Below are 17657 nucleotides of genomic sequence, written 5' to 3' on the forward strand. Positions count from 1 at the left end.
AACTAGGATTGCCAGGCACAGCCTGGAAACCAGTGGGAGACCAGGGATGCAGGGACATGGGGGACCATTGGTGACATTGTGGTGTCTGTTCTGGAGAAAATTCATAAGGGATGTCAGTGCTCTCTAAGAATCACCAGAAAGCAGGGCTGGCACCTCCATTGAGGCAAGCCCAGTGATCACCTCCAGCACTGAGGCGCCAGAGGGGGCACCGGGGCGGGGGCAGGGGCACGCGCTGTGGAGCTGGTGGCAGCAGCGTGCAGGCAGCTGACCAGGAGGATGGGAAGCTGCTCACGTGCCTCCCTGGCTGCCTGCCATGCCTGACCTGCAGCTACTGCAGCCTCCCAGCTCTCCCACGCTGCTGCTGCCACCAACACACGCCCCTGGCCAGGAGCAGCAGCAGCGGGCCAGGCGCAGCAGGCATCCAGGGTGGCATGCAGAGCAACAGAGTGGGAGGACTGGGAGGATGCATGCACACCTCCCCAGCCACCCGCCGTGCCTGGCTGGGCCGACAGCCTCTCAGCCCTCCCGCCCAGCCGCCCGCCACCCCACAGTCCAGGTGTGCGCACGCACTCTGAGCGTGCACACAAGGGGGCAGGAGCAGTCCTGAAGCTGCCCCATCCTGGCACCAGCTCTGCCAGAAAGACTGGTAAAACCATAAAGTTTCTGGCGATTCTTAGAAAGGACTGTCATCTCTTCTGGGTTTTTCCCAGAAGTGACATCACATCATCAGGCAAACAGCCAAGTTTTTGTGTTTTTCTCTCCCTGCCACCCTTAGCAGTAGAAGGAAATGAGAGCTGGGTGTGAGAAATTCCTCACACCCGGGGGGGGGGGAGATTCGCAGCCCTAGTCACAACATGTTATATGGAAAAAAAATGTATTCACTAGCATCAATCCTAAAAAAACCAAACGCAAATAAATAAGAATTAATCAGAACAGAGCTAGATGTTGCAGAGCACTAAGATATAAACTTTAAAAAGAGAATAACTAACTAATTTAACTAATCTTCACTTTACATCAACATTCCTCTTCTGAGGAATGGGTTCACAGGTGGTAGAAACCTAACAAAGTCTGTTTTTCAACCTTCATTCAGCTTCGTGCTTTGGTCCCTTGGTTTCTCCTTGTCCTTTGGTGCACTTTTTCCAAATAAGCTGACTGTTTTACCACTTCACCTCCCATTTGGGAGTGACTCAGGTGAGGGGGGACTACCCCCTCCCTGCCAAACCTCTGTTATCCAATTTTCCCAAGTCTTGTGTTGCTGATTTTGAGGCTTCAAGCTCAAATATTAAAGCCCATGCATTATGGCTCCTCTGTGACAGTTTAGCTAGATGAAGAAAGTTTCCACATTATTTGTCACCATATACTTGACTATCTCCCTTCCTGTATGCTATTCAAGATTTTTACGGCAAGGTTCACGGAGATGTGTGTATTGGCTTCCCATTCATTACACATATATTCATTGCACATTTTCTTAGGAGTTATTTGGCTTCCATATGCACAGTTGTGCAGTCTGCCACCTATTAATGGCAGAAATTTACAAGTGCAATTGAAAACAGAACAGTTACTTTTTTATCGATTATGTTTTATCCTACCCTTTCTGCAAGAAGCTCAGGATGGCATGCATGTTTCTCTGGCCCTGAAAACAAACTTATACAGTAGATTAGGCTGAAAAAGTGACTGGCCTAAGATCATCCAGGAGTTTCAGGGCTGACTAGTTCTGCCCAGCTCTTGTGTGTGCAAGGTAAGTACACCCATTGCAACCCCCTGAGGCCTTCCCATCCCCCACTTAGAGCTCCGGGGGAACCTGGCAACCCTACTCCCAAATCGTGATCCTGATCTGAAAAGGCCCCATATGCTTGACTTATAAAGGGGAGAATGAGCTTAGGAACTCTTTCATAAAAGTCCCAGCATTTTATGTAGTTTGGTCATGATTTTTTTCCTTACCTCTGTTTAGACATATGTATTTTGTTGAGTGTAGCACTTCATGCATCAGATGAAATAGTCTCTTTTGCCACAATAAATGTAAGGTATCCCAGACTTTTGTTATTTTCTGTCTATTAGGATTGCTAACATCCAGGTGGGACATGGGGATGTCCCAGAATCTCCAGGCTACAGAGGTCAGTTCCCCTGCTTTGGAGGTTGTCCTCTATGGCATTATACACCATTGATGTCTTTCTCCTCCCAAAAGCCTGCCATCCCCAAGCTCCACTCCCGAATCTCCAGGAATTTCCTAACCTAGAATTAGCCATCCTATCTGTCTTATCTGTTCAGTGTATAGAATAAACATAACAGCTGAACATAGAAAAAATGATGAAGCACTACTTAGCAACCAGAACAATGTTTTCCTTTTCTGGCTACATGTTTGGCTAAGTGAGCAGTTTATTTTTCTCTTGAAGCTTTATGTAAAAGACATTTCCATATATAATGTGTTATGTATTCTAGTTGTTCGAATTAATCAGACCTTTTCTATTTTTAAGATGTAGTCAGTGTCATTGACCAAGCATTGCAAATTTTCATCTGATTGAAGCTTGTACAAAGTTAAACTCCCAAGAAATTGTGCATTGGATTGCAGCCATTGTAAAGTAATTATTTCTCTGGATATAAAATTTAGAACAGTTGTTCAGTAACATTCCGTAGAAAAAGAACACTTCAGTGTGCTTAAACACAGTAAAATAAATGGGCTTAACTAAACTTACTTCTAGGGTTAAAATGTGGCAAATATGGTTCACCTCACAAATACTTTGAAACTAGCATCTTGACTCAGATGCTGACTACTGCAAAGAGAGTTATATGCACAGAATAGCTCTTTCCCTCCATTCTTCCAGATGCAACCCTTGAAGATCTGCTTCAGGGGGTTGAGAGACCTTTTGAAGGGATATGGTGACAAATGCAGCTAGTGTAGTAAATGTGCAGAAGTGTTTTGTTCTCGTGCTAGGAGAAGCCCTTTGGATCTCAGCTGTTATTCTGCATATTGGTATCAATAAATATTTGAGTTATTTTCAAAAGTTTCTGTGAGTTTGATCCCCTCCACGCACTTTTCTTTCTTTAAGATCGTACATACTTGTCATTATTTTTTTCAGCAACTAAAGCCCTAGGGACTGGATTTTTATGAATATTCATTCTTTGCTTGGGAAACTTTAACTTAACCAATAATTAATACTTTTAATTTGTTCTTAGGTGACCACATTCAGTAATGCCATTTCTGTACATCGTGTTCCTTGTGAATAATTTTGCAAATTTAACATTTAAAAAGAAAGTCAATGTTTCTTTAGTTATTCATATTTTCACCAATAATTCTTCATGAAAGAATCCTGGGATACAAGCCATGCCCCCAATCCAAATCCCACCTCCCTTATCAGGAGGCCCACTCCGTGTAATGTGTATTTTGACACCCCCAGGCTGTAATGGTTGAAGCCAAGCTGATGCTCCAAGTATTACAAGTGATCTCCAGACTATGTAGATCAGTTCCCCTGGACAAAATGCAGAGGGTGGATTCTATGACATCTTTTGAGATCCCTTCCCTACCTCAAACTTCACCTTCCTCAGGCACCACCCCAAATGTCCAGGAATTTCCCAAGCCAGAGTTGGCAACCCTAATGAGTCAATGCACTTTCAGATAAATGTCTCCAGCCTGGTAAGTGAAGTAAAAGACCTGATCTCCATGGAAGAGTGAATTCATATAGCATACCAGATCCGATGACAGGCTGCAGCCTTTCTTCTGCAAGCAGATCTTCTTAAGAAGCAGGGCTATGGCCTTATTTCCCCCAATGGATCTCAGTGCAAATAAAGGCTGTATCCTGTCACATAAAGGGGCAGTCTGGAAACAGTAAATACAAGAAATTCCTGGGAGTGAGAGGGACAACCTTGTCCAAGGAAATACTAAGCTGTTGTAGACAGCTAAACCCCTTTGTTGTTGTTGTTGTTGCTTTCTTTCAGGTCCAAAAGGAAGCCGTCGTGTTGTATCCAGGCCCAAAACATCACCCAGTCCACATGTAACACAAACAAAACCAGGTAGATTCATCAGTATTAAGGATTTCTTTGTAATCAGGGTGCATCTATTCATCAGTGCAATTTCTCCCATAGTAGCATGTTATTTATTCATATAGTATCATATAGAAGTAATTCTGTCTTGTATCTTCTTTATTACACCAAAGAATAAACCAATCTTGCCTATTCAAGTTTAAATCATAGGACTGGAAGGATGCTGAATCTACACATCTGCAATGCCTCAGTCTTTGAGAACCAAATCTGCATATGAATTCCAGCTCAATAACTTCTCCCAGTAGTCTCCCTTTAAACTCTTCTACTGAATAGTATTTTTAAAATTTATTACTGAGTGGCCAGGGAAATTGAAATTCACTGAACTTTCAGTACAATCCTAGATCCAGGGGAATTAGCCCCTGGATCTCTGATGAAGAAAACAGTGATTCTTGAAAGCTTATGCTACAATAAAGTTGGTTAGTGTAATCCTAAACAGAGTTACGCCAGTCTAAGCCCATTTGACTTCAATTGACTTAGAGTGAAATAATTTTGTTTAGGATTGCACTGTTGGTATACTAAGTTTTCTGTTTTAACGTGGAGATAGTGCAGACAGTCATATACCTTAGTTCCGGCATCATTGGAGGGGAGAGGGCTCTCTCAAGTCCTGGTGAAAATCAGCTCAGTCATACATATGAGTAGGCATGGGCATGAACACCAATACAAACTAAAAAAACCCACAAACAGCCCAATCTGCTGTTCGTGAACAAGCTGTTCATGAGGCCCCATTCTAAATGAACAGGTGGTCATTGCAAGCTTTGTCCATTGCTGTTCGTCCAGCCAGACAGTCTGGCACCTGCAATCAATTCCCATGGCAACTCAGGCAGGGATTGTCTGAACTCTGTCTCAACTCCTGCTGTTGCCTTGGAAACCCCAATCTAAGCCTAATTTAGCTTGATAGGCAGGTCTTCCTTCCATGTGTGGACTGGAGCTCCAAATTTGTTACAAGAGGAAAAGACCAGGGGAAGGGGGGCTCCCAGCACTGGCTTTCAGAGAGAGACAGCTGCTGTTAGAGAGACAGAGTGAGTGCATTGGAGCTTGAATTTTCTTTGTGTGTGGTGGGATAGGGATCTACCCCTTCAGGTTCCAGGGCTGCTTCCAGGCTCTGGGGGCCAAGCTATTATTTATTATTGGTACCTTTCCTGCTGCCTGCTCAGGTAGGGTTTCTGGGAGTGGTGCGGTAGGGACCTTGATGGCTGGAGGAGAGCCTGCTGGCCCCCACGAACAACGAACAATGAACATGTTCATGACAGGATCATGTTCATCAGTGTTCGTTGTTCGTGGATGGCAACAAACAATGAACACCATGTTCGGATTTTTTTCTGTTCGTGCCCATATCTACATATGAGTACCTGCACTTTTTAAAAAACAAAAAAGCACTGTCTGTGACATTCTTTAGCTCTGGAACATGTACAATACTAATAAAGTATGAGTTATCTCTAGGCATGTGATCATGTACAAAATACCTTTTTGTTGCCAGCGAGCAACAAGAACCAGTCCTCTCCCATCAAGGATTACTCTGGCTCTGACAAGAGTGTATGATTTCTTGGGGAGCTTGAGCTCTGAAGCCTTTCAGAAATAAAGGCATCCTGTGTGTAAAAGTATCCTAATTGCAGGTGTCTGTATGTTTTTCTCTGTGGAGCAAACTGTCACTTCAGGGATAATTTAGATCATGTAAATTCCATGGAGAAAAGAGTAACTTCCTAATCCCCCAGAGCAACAATTCCTATCTGATTCCATCCATGATTGCTCTTAACTTTCAATAAAGTACCAAAAAATCCAGCCATTATTTCCTGCCTCTGTTCTAGTGTAGCTACAGATGGGTTTCATGCTAAAGATTTAATAGGGGTTTTATATCAGACAATAACTTTCTTTTTTTTGCTGATAGATTGCTTTAAATGTTGAGACTGTACAGTATTTATATCTAAATTAAAGCATTTCATTTTCCAGAACATGTGTGTATCTTTTAAGATACTTTTTTAATAAATAAAAAGATTTCCTGGTGAGGGTTAAAACAATGTTGAAGCACAGTGGAACAGATTTACATTCTGTGAAGACTGGAATTCTAAATAATGTCACTTTTTTCCACTATATAGTAGCCAAAAGAAGGCATTTGTGAGTGCTTCCTCTTAAAAAGAAACATTTGTTTCAATATATCAGCCATATGAGAGTGTCTACTCACTGCTGCTATTGACCTTCTAAAACCAAACCTAAATGACCTCTTTTAAAAAATGCTTTCATAATACAATTGTTGGAATAAAGCCCTGGCTTCAGTAACTGAACTCTTCCCTCCACTGGGTATAATGTAATTCATATTAACTGTACAATGTGCCAGTCACCTTTGTATAGTACCAACCAACTATAAAGATGTATTCTTATTCCTTAAAAGGTCTGGACATCACATTACAGTCACTTTCAAACTCCTCACTTGGGAACCAAAGAACATCAAGCTCTGCAAGTAGGATGCTTTTTCCCACCTCCCGTATCCCACTTTTACCTCTAGGTAAAGGTAAAGGTAGTCCCCTGTTCAAGCACCGAGTCAATACTGACCCATGGGGGGATGTCACATCGTGATTTTTTCTTGGCAGACTTTTTACAGGGTGATTTGCCATTGCCTTCCCCAGTCATCTACACTTTACCCCCAGGAAACTGGGTACTCATTTTGCTGACCTCGGAAGTCAACCTTGAGCCAGCTATCTGAACCCAGCTTCCTCCAGGATCGAACTCAGGTCATGAGCAGAGCTTGGTCTGCAGTACTGCCCCTTACCACTCTGTGCCACGTGGCCCCTAGCCTAGGGTCAAACTTTTTTAAAAAACAAAAAACCCTTTTCATCCCTAGCATCTCCTTCAAAAAAGAAGTCCCAGTGGCTTTATTTGGAGCAGTAAAAAGTATTTGCAAATGATCAGGAAACTAAATGTATAGCATATCATTTTGTCCTAACAGCAAAATAAATCCTGGTTCTTATGACCAAGTATTTTTCAGTGCCACTTCACTGGCACACATTATTTCCAAGCATCTTGGAGTGAATGACTTGGATACGTCTTTAAATGCCCATATATTGAAGGATTTCTATCTGTAACATCTGACTTCCCCACCTTCCCTTCCCACCGCAGCCCAAAATGCGCTCTAAATGACAAGGGGATACCGAACCCTCCAGAAATAGCTTTGAGGGATAAGAGGTTTGTTGTGATAAAGGGGAATTAGTGAAAATTGTCTAAAAGTTATTCATAGGATTCAACCCATTAATTTGAAGCTGTTGTGTATTTTAAAATATTATGAAATAACAGTTAGTATCACTTTGTGTTAAGAATAATTATCCTGGCCAGGATCCAAAAAAACGTGAAACTAATTCTATGAGCCCAAGGAGGCCTTAGACTTGTTTTTCTCAAGTGGTAAACTTCCCATACCTCATGACAAACTACTTTTGAAACACAACACTTTCAAGAGCAGGTTGTAACTTGGCCTGGAGAGTAGTGCATGCTCTTCAAAGGAAAGAACTCAAAAATTCCTCTGAACTTATGAGAGTCTAAGTGGTTTTTTGGAATCTTCGATGATTTATTTTTTGTGTGTTTTCATTATTTATGTCACAGAAGCACATTGCTTTCACAAATGCATTTCAAAGCATGGACTTCATTTTCCCCTCACATTCCTAATTTGTAAAGTATAGATTCTTATTCCCTCAGTTAATAACAAATCATTGGCTCATTTGTAGTGTTTGTCTGTGACTTCTTTCAGATGCTTGACATTGGAGTTCTGGAGCTACTGCACATCAATCAGCCCTCCCCCCATTATTGCTGCTGTTCTCATTAGTGTCCTTTGTCATCATTAACTGTACTTTATATACTCTCACAATCCATTTGTTTTTCTTGCAGATTTTTAATGAGGGCCCCAATGCAAGATCTATGGATTGGTTAAATTAATAGATTAAAAATTATTTTATCGGGTTTAAGAAGTTGCCTCATATTAACTATGTGATCCTGTCAGTTATTTTTAATATAAGTACTCATTAGAAAAAAATAGAAGGTACCATTTTAAAAGAGGCGTTACTCCTTCTCTTATGGCTCCCAATCCTGGTGGGGGATTCCCCACTCCCAGCCTCTGTCCCCACTGCCACTTACGTGGCCAGAGGGGGAAAGACTTGGGGAATGGGCCTAGGAGACAAGGAACCTCCTGGGCCACCACACAGCAGGCATGCTCCTGGTGGGCATGACAATGTCACTTCAGGTGATGTCATCGTGCCCAGTGGTGGGCATGCTCCCGTGCTTCTCAGGGGTCAATCTGGGTCCCCAATGAGCTGAATTGGCCCCACATGAAGTGCAGAAGCAAGCCCACTGCTGGCACAATGATGTCACTGCCTGGAAGTGCTGTCATTGTGTTAGTGCCAGGAGCACGCATGTGAATTAACCTTGAGGTAACTGCCAGGACCCCTCCCCCCTTGAGGAGGTTATAGGGACCTGGCAACCCTACCTTCTCTCTAATGGTCATTGTATACTCACTGTAAAGTATTGACTTTTCCAAGATAGAACTTTCTGCAAAACATGCTTCCATTGGGTGGGATTCTAGTCATTCTAGTAATTGGAGGAAGAGACACAATTTGTAGGGAAGTTCCTTACACAAAGAAGCCTTCTTGCAGGATGGTGACCTCCACTATTTTAAAAAAATATTTCAAAACTTGTCTAAGAGTCCTTTCACACTGCCATTTCAGTTGCTGGTTGCAAATAGGGTTTTGTGCATTTAAGACACAACTGCTGGTTGTTAAGAAATGTTTCCTTTTACCTTTTCAAATAAAGCCGTTTGTGTCGGATTTGCAATGTAGGGTTGAGGTGTTTTTTGTTTGTTTGAAAACACTTTTCTCCTGTTTTTCTAATGTCCTATGTGTTTCTGATTAGTTTCAAAGTACTGTTTGAAATGTCTGCGGAGCTTCTGAAAGCATTGCCTTTTTATTTTCCCACCCATTTCCAACACATACTTTTCCATTTTGTTTTTAAACTGATACAGATTTTCAGTACAGTGCTGTATCACTATATCGGTATATTGCAAAAGTTGGAACCTTAAAAAAAAAACAGCACCAGAAAAAGCGGCACAGCTTGAACGGAACCTAGCACTTCATATATAGTTCATAAACAGATGTAAATACTGTTTGAAACTACTGTTCCCACATCACTTTTCACAGAGTGGAACTACAAGTGACAAAAGGCACAGATTGGACACTTGTCAGCTTCCCTCAAGTTTTGATGGGAAATGTAGGCATCCTAGTCTTGCAGCTTGGCTCTCTGACTGCTGTCCAATGGACTTTTCAACTGTCACTTGTCCAACATTCCGCCAAGCTGCCTACATTTCCCATCAAAACTTGAGGGAAGCTGAAAAGTGTCTAATCTGTGCCTTTTGTCACTTGTAGTTCCGCTCACAGAGTCAGGGCAGCAGTGGATAAAAAAAATGGGTTAAAATGCAGAAGTTCTCTTATTCCCAAGCAAATTTATGCTGGTCATTGGTTGATTAAAGCAGAAGAAGGAAGCACAAAAATCCTGCTTTGTGAATGTTACAGTTTCACAGGGCCTGTAAAACGGAGATGTTCCGCGAGGCCTTTGGCTGAGTGCCAGTGGGTATCCTCCTTCTTCCATCTAAGGCCACCACTTTTTCTGGGGCTGCCCTCGGCAATCTGCTATGCCCATATACGGACTCCCAATATTTGTTTAAACAGCCTGCTCCTGGACTATTTTAATGACTTTTTAAAAATTATTATTGATTTTATGTTTTTGTGACTTTTAATGTATTTTTTGAATGATGGTTGTTGTGGATTTTCCGGGTTGTTCAACATTTTTTGAATGTTGTTAGCCACCCTGAGCCCATCTGTGGGGAGGGGGGGTATAAATCAAATCAAATAAATAAATAAAATTATTGGATGCCTGCTATTATATTCCTGGATTTAAAAAAAAAAACTTGATAAAGGGCTGGATTCGACAATACATTTGCAGATCACTAGACAATATATAGTGAATGGTGGGTAGCAGGGGGTGAGAATGAGACTGCACCTTATTCACTGGGCCTATGCTAACTGAGGGCAGTGTGGGTATAACATTTAAAACAAAAATGTAATTCCATCATTAGGTGTTATTTATTGATTAATGCAGGAAATGCAACCTGTACAGAAAATGTTCTGGTATTTTAAGGATTTAATTTCTTCAACACACTAATAACTTTTTATATATAAATATATTGTAATTTCCTGTTCAAACTTTATATTTTGAAAATGCAATAAAACTGTTGGCCAAAGAGATTTTGCTGTCTTATATATGCGAGAATAACACAGCACTTTTGAAACAGAGTACTTTTAGGTGATGTAAAACAATAATATTTTAATTATTTTTCTCCACTTATGACTTCTTTCCATTGTTTCCAGCTGTAATTATTACGTTCTCTCAAGATCCTATCACTACCGTGACACCTCATACTCCTGAAAGGGAACAGGCAACACTGGGTAATAATATTTACTTATGATCATGCTTTTCTCTTGATTCTCTCAGGTGAAGGAATTTCAAGGAGAAACTTGGGTCAGGCCAATACTAATAATCATTTTTTCTTTCCATACGCTCAGCTGACCTTGCCGTACACTCAACTGATGTTTGACACAAAATATGCAATGATTGCTGTTCTTTGCACAATGAAATCATGCACTTCCATTTTATTTATTATTTATTTATTTTATTTGACTTATATCCTGCCCTCCCCACAAATGGGCTCAGGGCAGCTCACATCATCTTTAAAACACAATAAATTAATAATCAACTTTAAAAACAGATTCAAAAACTTATATTAAAATACTCCAGCTCCATTATACATAGGCTACTTTGGATACTAATAAAAGACCTGCATGAGTCATAGCTGTGGGTAAAATGCATAGCCGAGGGCAGTCATAGAAGAGGTAGCGATCTTAGATAGGATAAGAGGGGACACCCGCTGGTCCTCAACCAAAGGCCTGGCGGAACATCTCCGTTTTACAGGCGCTGTGGAACTGTAATAGGTCCTACAGGGCCCAGATCTCCAGTGGGAGAGTGTTCCACCAGGCTGGGGCCAGGGCAGAAAAAGCCAGCCGGATGTCCCTTGGTCCAGGGACCACCAGGGGACCACTATTTCTTTTTTAATGTGTTTTGTCTACTTTGGTCCCAACCTTGGTGTTCAAAGGAGATAGCAAAGTTAATTTTGCATCAGTTCCAATACTGTATGAAAATTCCTTTTAAAAGAAAAAAAAGGCTCACTCATCATGATGTGATGTATTTTGCAGGGATAACCAGAATAGATTTTTTTTTATTGTGTAAAAGAATTTTGTGGTACCATATGGTTTAAGGCTACAATCCAAAGAAGCAATAAGCATGTCCTGCGGGGAAATTATATATAAAGACAGACTTTTGATATTTTGCTATAACAATTTCAGATTTTCAAATAAATTCAAAGAAACCCCTCTCCTATACCATTTCAAAAGTAGCCTGTTATCTGAACAGTAGGAACTGCTGCTATGAAAGTGTCAAACAAAGCTGTGGCTGCGCTCCTGGTTCTCCTCCCACAGATCAACCTAAATAGCTGAATGTGGCATGAGGTTTCACAGGCAAGAGCATACTTCTTTGAGTGCTTGGTAAAAAGAGAAAGTTGAATACATCTATACATGAACAGGATTGCATGAAAAAAAATGCAAATTAAGGAAATACTGATATTTAGGGCATGATGGATAAACATAGTACATTATGTAAACACAATTTGCATTTTGTGGGCATTACATCATGCCAAAGGACTGAATTAGTGGAACAATGACTGCTTTTTACTGCAAAGACAGACATGGCTATTTCTTTTTTAACGTGTTTTTTAAAAGCCCTTAGATCTCAAGTGCTGTTCTGGTAGATCGAGTCTCTTGGATGATTACAGTTTAAAGATCTGTTTCTCCTTTGTTTGTTTAGTTAGTTATTTCATTTATATTCTGCCTTTCTTGCTGAGACTTGGAGCAGAATATAAAATATAAAGAGCAATTCAGTCAGACAGCATACAACATTCAATCTGCCTTGAGTTTCTCTAAGGTGGAAAGGTGACTAATAAATGTTTTAAATGAATAAATTTAAATAAATAAAGGATAGCCACCTTAACCTGTGACATCTCTACATATGATCAATATCAGGCTGTGCTGACTTCCAGATGCATCAATTTGAAGCACAGAGAGTATGAAAATTCTGTTTACAGGCCTAGTCCAGTTCAGGTTGGGGTTTTGGCATGCTACTACAATGTGGTTGGAACTGCTGAGCAAAAAACCACTCCTGGGTTGTGGTGAACCCTGTGCTGAACCCTTAGTTGGTACAGGTTCCAACTGCCTTTGGATTCACTTATCTCAAAGAAGATAACTTGCTTACAATTCGTTACTTGCTAACTTGCTTGTTTCATTCTACATGCTTGCCACTAGGAGAGAGATCTTTCTACCTCTCCCTTCCCTCAGTAGCAATGAAAACTATGGTGGGGGTCAGGGGACCCTTACCTACCTCCTTCTTGCATAAACTGAAATCTTGCATTATACTTGGACAATCTTCTCTCACCAACCGAGCTATAAAACCATTCTTTCCTTTCTTTTTCATATTTGTCTTCTGCCTTTCTTCTCCTGTAATTGACAAGATTAGTTTTTGGAAAGTTCATCATAAACAACACAACTGGACCAAAAAAAATAATAATAACTGTTGACTTCCTCCTTGGACACTACCATAGTTGGCTTTGGAATTGCTTTAACATACTTTGTTTTCGCTTTGCTTCTCTGCAGTAAGAAGGACAAAATATGTTATTAAGGGTTATAATCCAGGTTTAATTTTTTATTGCAGCTTCACCAGTGGAAAACTTCATTCCTAATAAATCAAAACCATCCACCAGGCCAAGAATTCTAGAGCCCAAACCTGGTAATTGAGTCACTTTGGTAATTCTATATGTTCTTGTAATTATATTGTGAGCCAAACCTCGCTTTCTATATTTTTAGAGACAAATAGCCGAATTCTTCCTAGTTATGCCTGAGTAGCTACAGTCATAAGACAAAAATATCATATTGCCACCCATGTCTTCTGTGGAAGCCATTATTCTGTTGCCAGATTTAGCAAAAAAATCCATCGAACTGAGAAGATAGAAATGTCAGAGGCTATTATCTCATATAAGTTAAACAGGGCTTCTTGCAAAGGTATCTGCAACATTAGCTGTCAGAAGTGACTTAAACTAAAATGACTGAATTTATGACATCTACACCATACTTTAAGAGTTGCTGTTTGGAATAAGATACTGACCTACCAGACTATGAACACTACCTTGTATTCTTAAGGCCTTTTCACAACTATTGGACTCATGTTCTGAGGAACCATGCAAAACGGGCAGAGAGAGTGTGCCCTTTTTTAAAACCATGACTACTAATTAGAATTGCTAAAGCCAAAAAAAGCACAATCTAGAAAGCTCATTCATGAAAGCATAAGAATTTAAGTAGACATGATGGGCCTTTTGCTCCCCCTCCCCCACTTCATTTCCCCCCAGACAACTTCCAGGCCCCTTAGTTACAGGTCAGTCACAGCTTCTTGGCATTCTCTCAGCCCCACCCACCTCACAGGGTGATTATTGTGAGGATAATAATAATAAACTTAGTATACCGCTCTGACTGGGCATTAAGTTGTCCTGAAGGGCAGTACATAAATCGAACACTATTAGCAAGATGTTGTGTGAACTCTTTCAGATTTAAAAAGCCACCTGCACAGATCTCTTTCTACTTCTCACAGGTGAAGTCTACAATCATGCAAAATTATATGTCAAAATCAGTGGTATTTATACATTTGGGAAAGATCTCAGCAAAACCTGTAGTTGTTTCAGAAGGTTCTTCATTTCCCTTTGTCAATTCTGTATAATGTTGAGGATACTAAAAGCTGCAGGAGAGATTTTATCAGATATCTTGCCAAACTATAATTTTAGTCTCAAGTATGTTTTTAGTTTTAGTATGCTTTTTCTTTTTTAACAATGTTCCTTGTAGAGGTCATATCCTAATATTCTGGAATAGAGATGGGCACGAACAGCATCACGAACCTCAAAAACCCACAAAAATGGCGATCGTGCGATCGTGACCCGGCGGATCGTGACCCGGCCTGGTTCATTGTGTTCAGGCGCGGTTCGGGAAGCCAGACACTCAAGCACCAACAATCTATTCCCCTGGCAATGGAGCCAGGGGAATGCCTGAGCTCTGTCTGCCCTCCTTCTGTTGCCCTGGAAACCCGAATGGAAGCCCAGCTTTCCTTGATCAGCAGGGCTTCCTTCCAACCATGGAGCTGCAAAGCAGTCACAAGTTGGGAGAAGACACCCAGGGGAGAGAGGGGGAAGTGGGTGTTCTATAGCCATGGGCACTCCAATCTCATCCCCGCAAACCCTGATAGGCAGCTCTGACGGCCAAACACAGACCTCCTGTGTTGTTGAATGGGACCCATGCTTATAAATAGCCATGGTCTCCCAGGCTGGGTTTCACTTTCTGCGAGCAGTGGAGTGGGACAGAGCTCTTGCTTGCCACTTTGGCCTCTACGAACCACGATCGGCAACGGGGGATTTCGTTGTGTTTCGGGAATTCGGGATCATGGTCTGCACCGAACCACGATCCGCTGGTTCATTAATTTTTTTTTGTTTCGTGCCCATGTCTATTCTAGAATCACTACTAGGGGTGTACGCTGAGAAAATTTACATTATAATTTCTGTTCAGGACTTTGGGGGAAATGTTTTTACTGTGATTGCTTATTTCTGGGTAAAATATTGCTGGTTTAGGAATTAAATCCATGTCCCCCTCCCCCTTCAGAACCGTTCTTTTCAATGGGAAAGCTATACCAAGAGTCTGGGGCAACTGTATATAAAGATAATGGCATAAAATTTGCACAGAACAGAGTCCTCCCTCTAATAAATATATATAAATTAAAATAAATAATCTAAAGACCTCCTGAGTTTCAAGCAGATTGAATAATGGGTGTTGAATTTACAGACCCCACCAAAGCAGGTCCTGTTCTGCAAAGCCACACTTATCTCTACTGATTTCTAAAATGGTGGCAGCCTAGAAAGAGAGCTCCAAAATGGGCACAGGCAATAATCCGCCTTCCTCCTGCCCTGGTCTACCTTCATTCCATTTTCCTATTCTTACAGTGATTAACTGACAATAAAAAAACTTTAACTTTTCTGCTGAAAACTATCAATTTGCCATGTTTCCTTATTGTGGTCTGTTTAACTTAGCAAGGAATGAGATTGGCAGCTTTTCCATTATTCCCTATGGAAGACTTTCTTGGGGAGGCTGTGGAATTGTCGTTATTCAATCAAATATCACCAAAGTTGCAGCAGAGCTTCTTATGCCTATCCACCAAAGAAATTCAAGTCTCAAGCAGATTGGGCAAAGGGCTTGAACTCTATGGGCCCCTGAACAAACCCAGGCTTTCTACTTGCAGAGGGAAAGAAAACTCTTTCTCCAACCCACAAAGAAGGCAAGAAGGAAAATGGAGCTCTCTGCAACTTGGGATTGGCTGGGAGTACTCTGGCTCTGAGAGGAAGGAAGACATGTCATTTCCAGGAAATCAATACAATCAAAACATGTGCTCATGCTAGAATCTGGAAAAAACAATGGGTTTTTTCAGGGAAGGGGTTTTGTTATTCCAAGCATTGGAATTTTGTTAACTTTTTTATTAACAGAAAATCAAGATAATGATTTGAAACAGCGATTTCCATGTATCAACTTGTGAATCCCGTTATGCACTCCCCTAGTCACTTGAGCTTATATTTCCTTTATTTCAGCTATGTAAAGATGTTTACATTTTTCCTCCCAACAGCAGCATATCAAACAACCTCACAACTGCCTACAATCAAACCTACTATGTCTTCTGAAAGACTAAAAGCAACTATGGGTAACAATTTCCTTAGTGGAGTTAATTCATTCTCTATTCAATCTTCTGGATCAAAACCTTAAACTTGCTTTGTTGTGACATCCTATCATTTCATTCACCGATTCCACACTCTTTTTTCCCACTCTGATCCCTCATAGCTGCCTTAGAAATGGTTTTACTAAAGCAGAGATGGAACACTATTGTTGACATCTCTGTCTTTCAAATCTGAGGTGTTCCTCTATTCAGAACTTGATCATTATTAGTCATTGTGTATCATTGCTTTAAAAAAAAAACTTTCCAAGTCTTTTTATCAGCTGTCAGAAACACATGGCATCATTGTCTTTACTTCGTGCTTTTAAGGCATGCACTCTCCTTGAGCTAAACATGACATGACTCTGTGATTGCTAAAGAATACAATAATCACTCTGCTCTTTTTTCCAGCTTCAAGAGAAACACAGTTCATTCCTTCTAAACCCAAAACATCTGGCAAACCAGAAATATCCCTGACTAAACTTGGTAATTGCGTTATCTGTACATATTCAGCATAGATAGGACTTTAGCAGGCTTTGAAAATGATCTGACAGTACTTTTAGAGATATTTTTGTTTATAGCAGATGACATCTAAGTATATTACAAACACCTTTTTGATGTTTCATATGTAGTGGATTAAAAGAGAATATATTGATATAGGGGATTTTAAAAGCAAAATAGGAATCTGTTATTTTCAATAATTTCCAATATTTCACCTCTAGAATCCAAAAGAAATTTTATATCACAATTTTCCATTGCTGTATTAGCTTACTGTGCCAATAAATTGCAATGGATTGCATGAAATAGCAAGATTCCTATTTTCTTTTAAATATAACAAATGGATCCATTTTGCCTGATGTACCACCAGAGGACATTTTAAGGATTTTTTTTAAACTAGCAATTGCTATAGCTCAATAATATTGTCATGTCCTACTAGTTCCTCTAAATCTCCCAGTTTTGTTTTTGTAAAAGTAAGTCACTAGCCCTTTTCATTACTGAGATATAACAGGGGAACTGCAGGTGGTTTTTGTTCAGATTGCCTAGAAAGGAATGAGGAAAACAAATTGTAAAATGGCTGAGTAGGACAGGAATTCACTGTTTATATGGACTCTGTTGCCCCTGCAAATGCTTCTTCATTCACAGTAGCAATAAAAACAACATGGAACATCATTTCCATGTGGATACAGCCTACAACTAGCACAGTTGCCATGTTAAAGGCCACAAAAGTCTCTCTACGTGAATACACACAATGCAAAAGATACATGCAAAGAAAAGACAGTAGAAGAGACTGGGAGTTGAAGAATAGGAAATTAATTTTCTTTTGTGAAATTCTGATGTTGTTTGTTCTCCATTCATATCTGCTTGGTCTCAATTACGACACCTCTTTTGTTCCCATAGCACCAGTGGCAACATTCCCAGGATCAATTAACCTTCATATTCATGTTCTCCAAAATGGGTCCAAAGACACTTTGGGTAATTTGATTCCCCCCTCCCCAAAACTGACTGGATCTATCTTTTATCTATTGAAGTATCTTACTGGTTACTGAATTTTTTGAAGTTGTTTTTAAAAGTTCATAATTTGCTTGCTTTTACATTATTCCGCAGGGTGCTCTGCTTGTGATAGTTTCCAGATCTTTCCTTTGCTTTTTCATTAGGAACCCCCACTTCATGCTCAGCCCAAGTCCTGAATG

The 17657-nt window shown here is 40.5% G+C and overlaps 1 protein-coding gene across 1 annotated transcript in view; it reads left to right on the forward strand.

The window, feature by feature from the left end:
- Window positions 1-17657, forward strand: part of ABI3BP (ABI family member 3 binding protein) — a 249584-nt gene that overhangs the window by 179794 nt on the left and 52133 nt on the right. Inside the window, exons 30-35 of the mRNA XM_054974771.1 lie at window positions 3934-4008; window positions 10437-10514; window positions 12886-12960; window positions 15883-15957; window positions 16378-16452; window positions 17365-17439. Coding sequence (XP_054830746.1) covers window positions 3934-4008; window positions 10437-10514; window positions 12886-12960; window positions 15883-15957; window positions 16378-16452; window positions 17365-17439 — 453 coding nt within the window. The remainder of the gene's footprint in view (window positions 1-3933; window positions 4009-10436; window positions 10515-12885; window positions 12961-15882; window positions 15958-16377; window positions 16453-17364; window positions 17440-17657) is intronic.

The sequence above is a fragment of the Eublepharis macularius genome, chromosome 3 (genome assembly GCF_028583425.1).
Source record: "Eublepharis macularius isolate TG4126 chromosome 3, MPM_Emac_v1.0, whole genome shotgun sequence".
Lineage (NCBI taxonomy): Eukaryota > Metazoa > Chordata > Lepidosauria > Squamata > Eublepharidae > Eublepharis > Eublepharis macularius.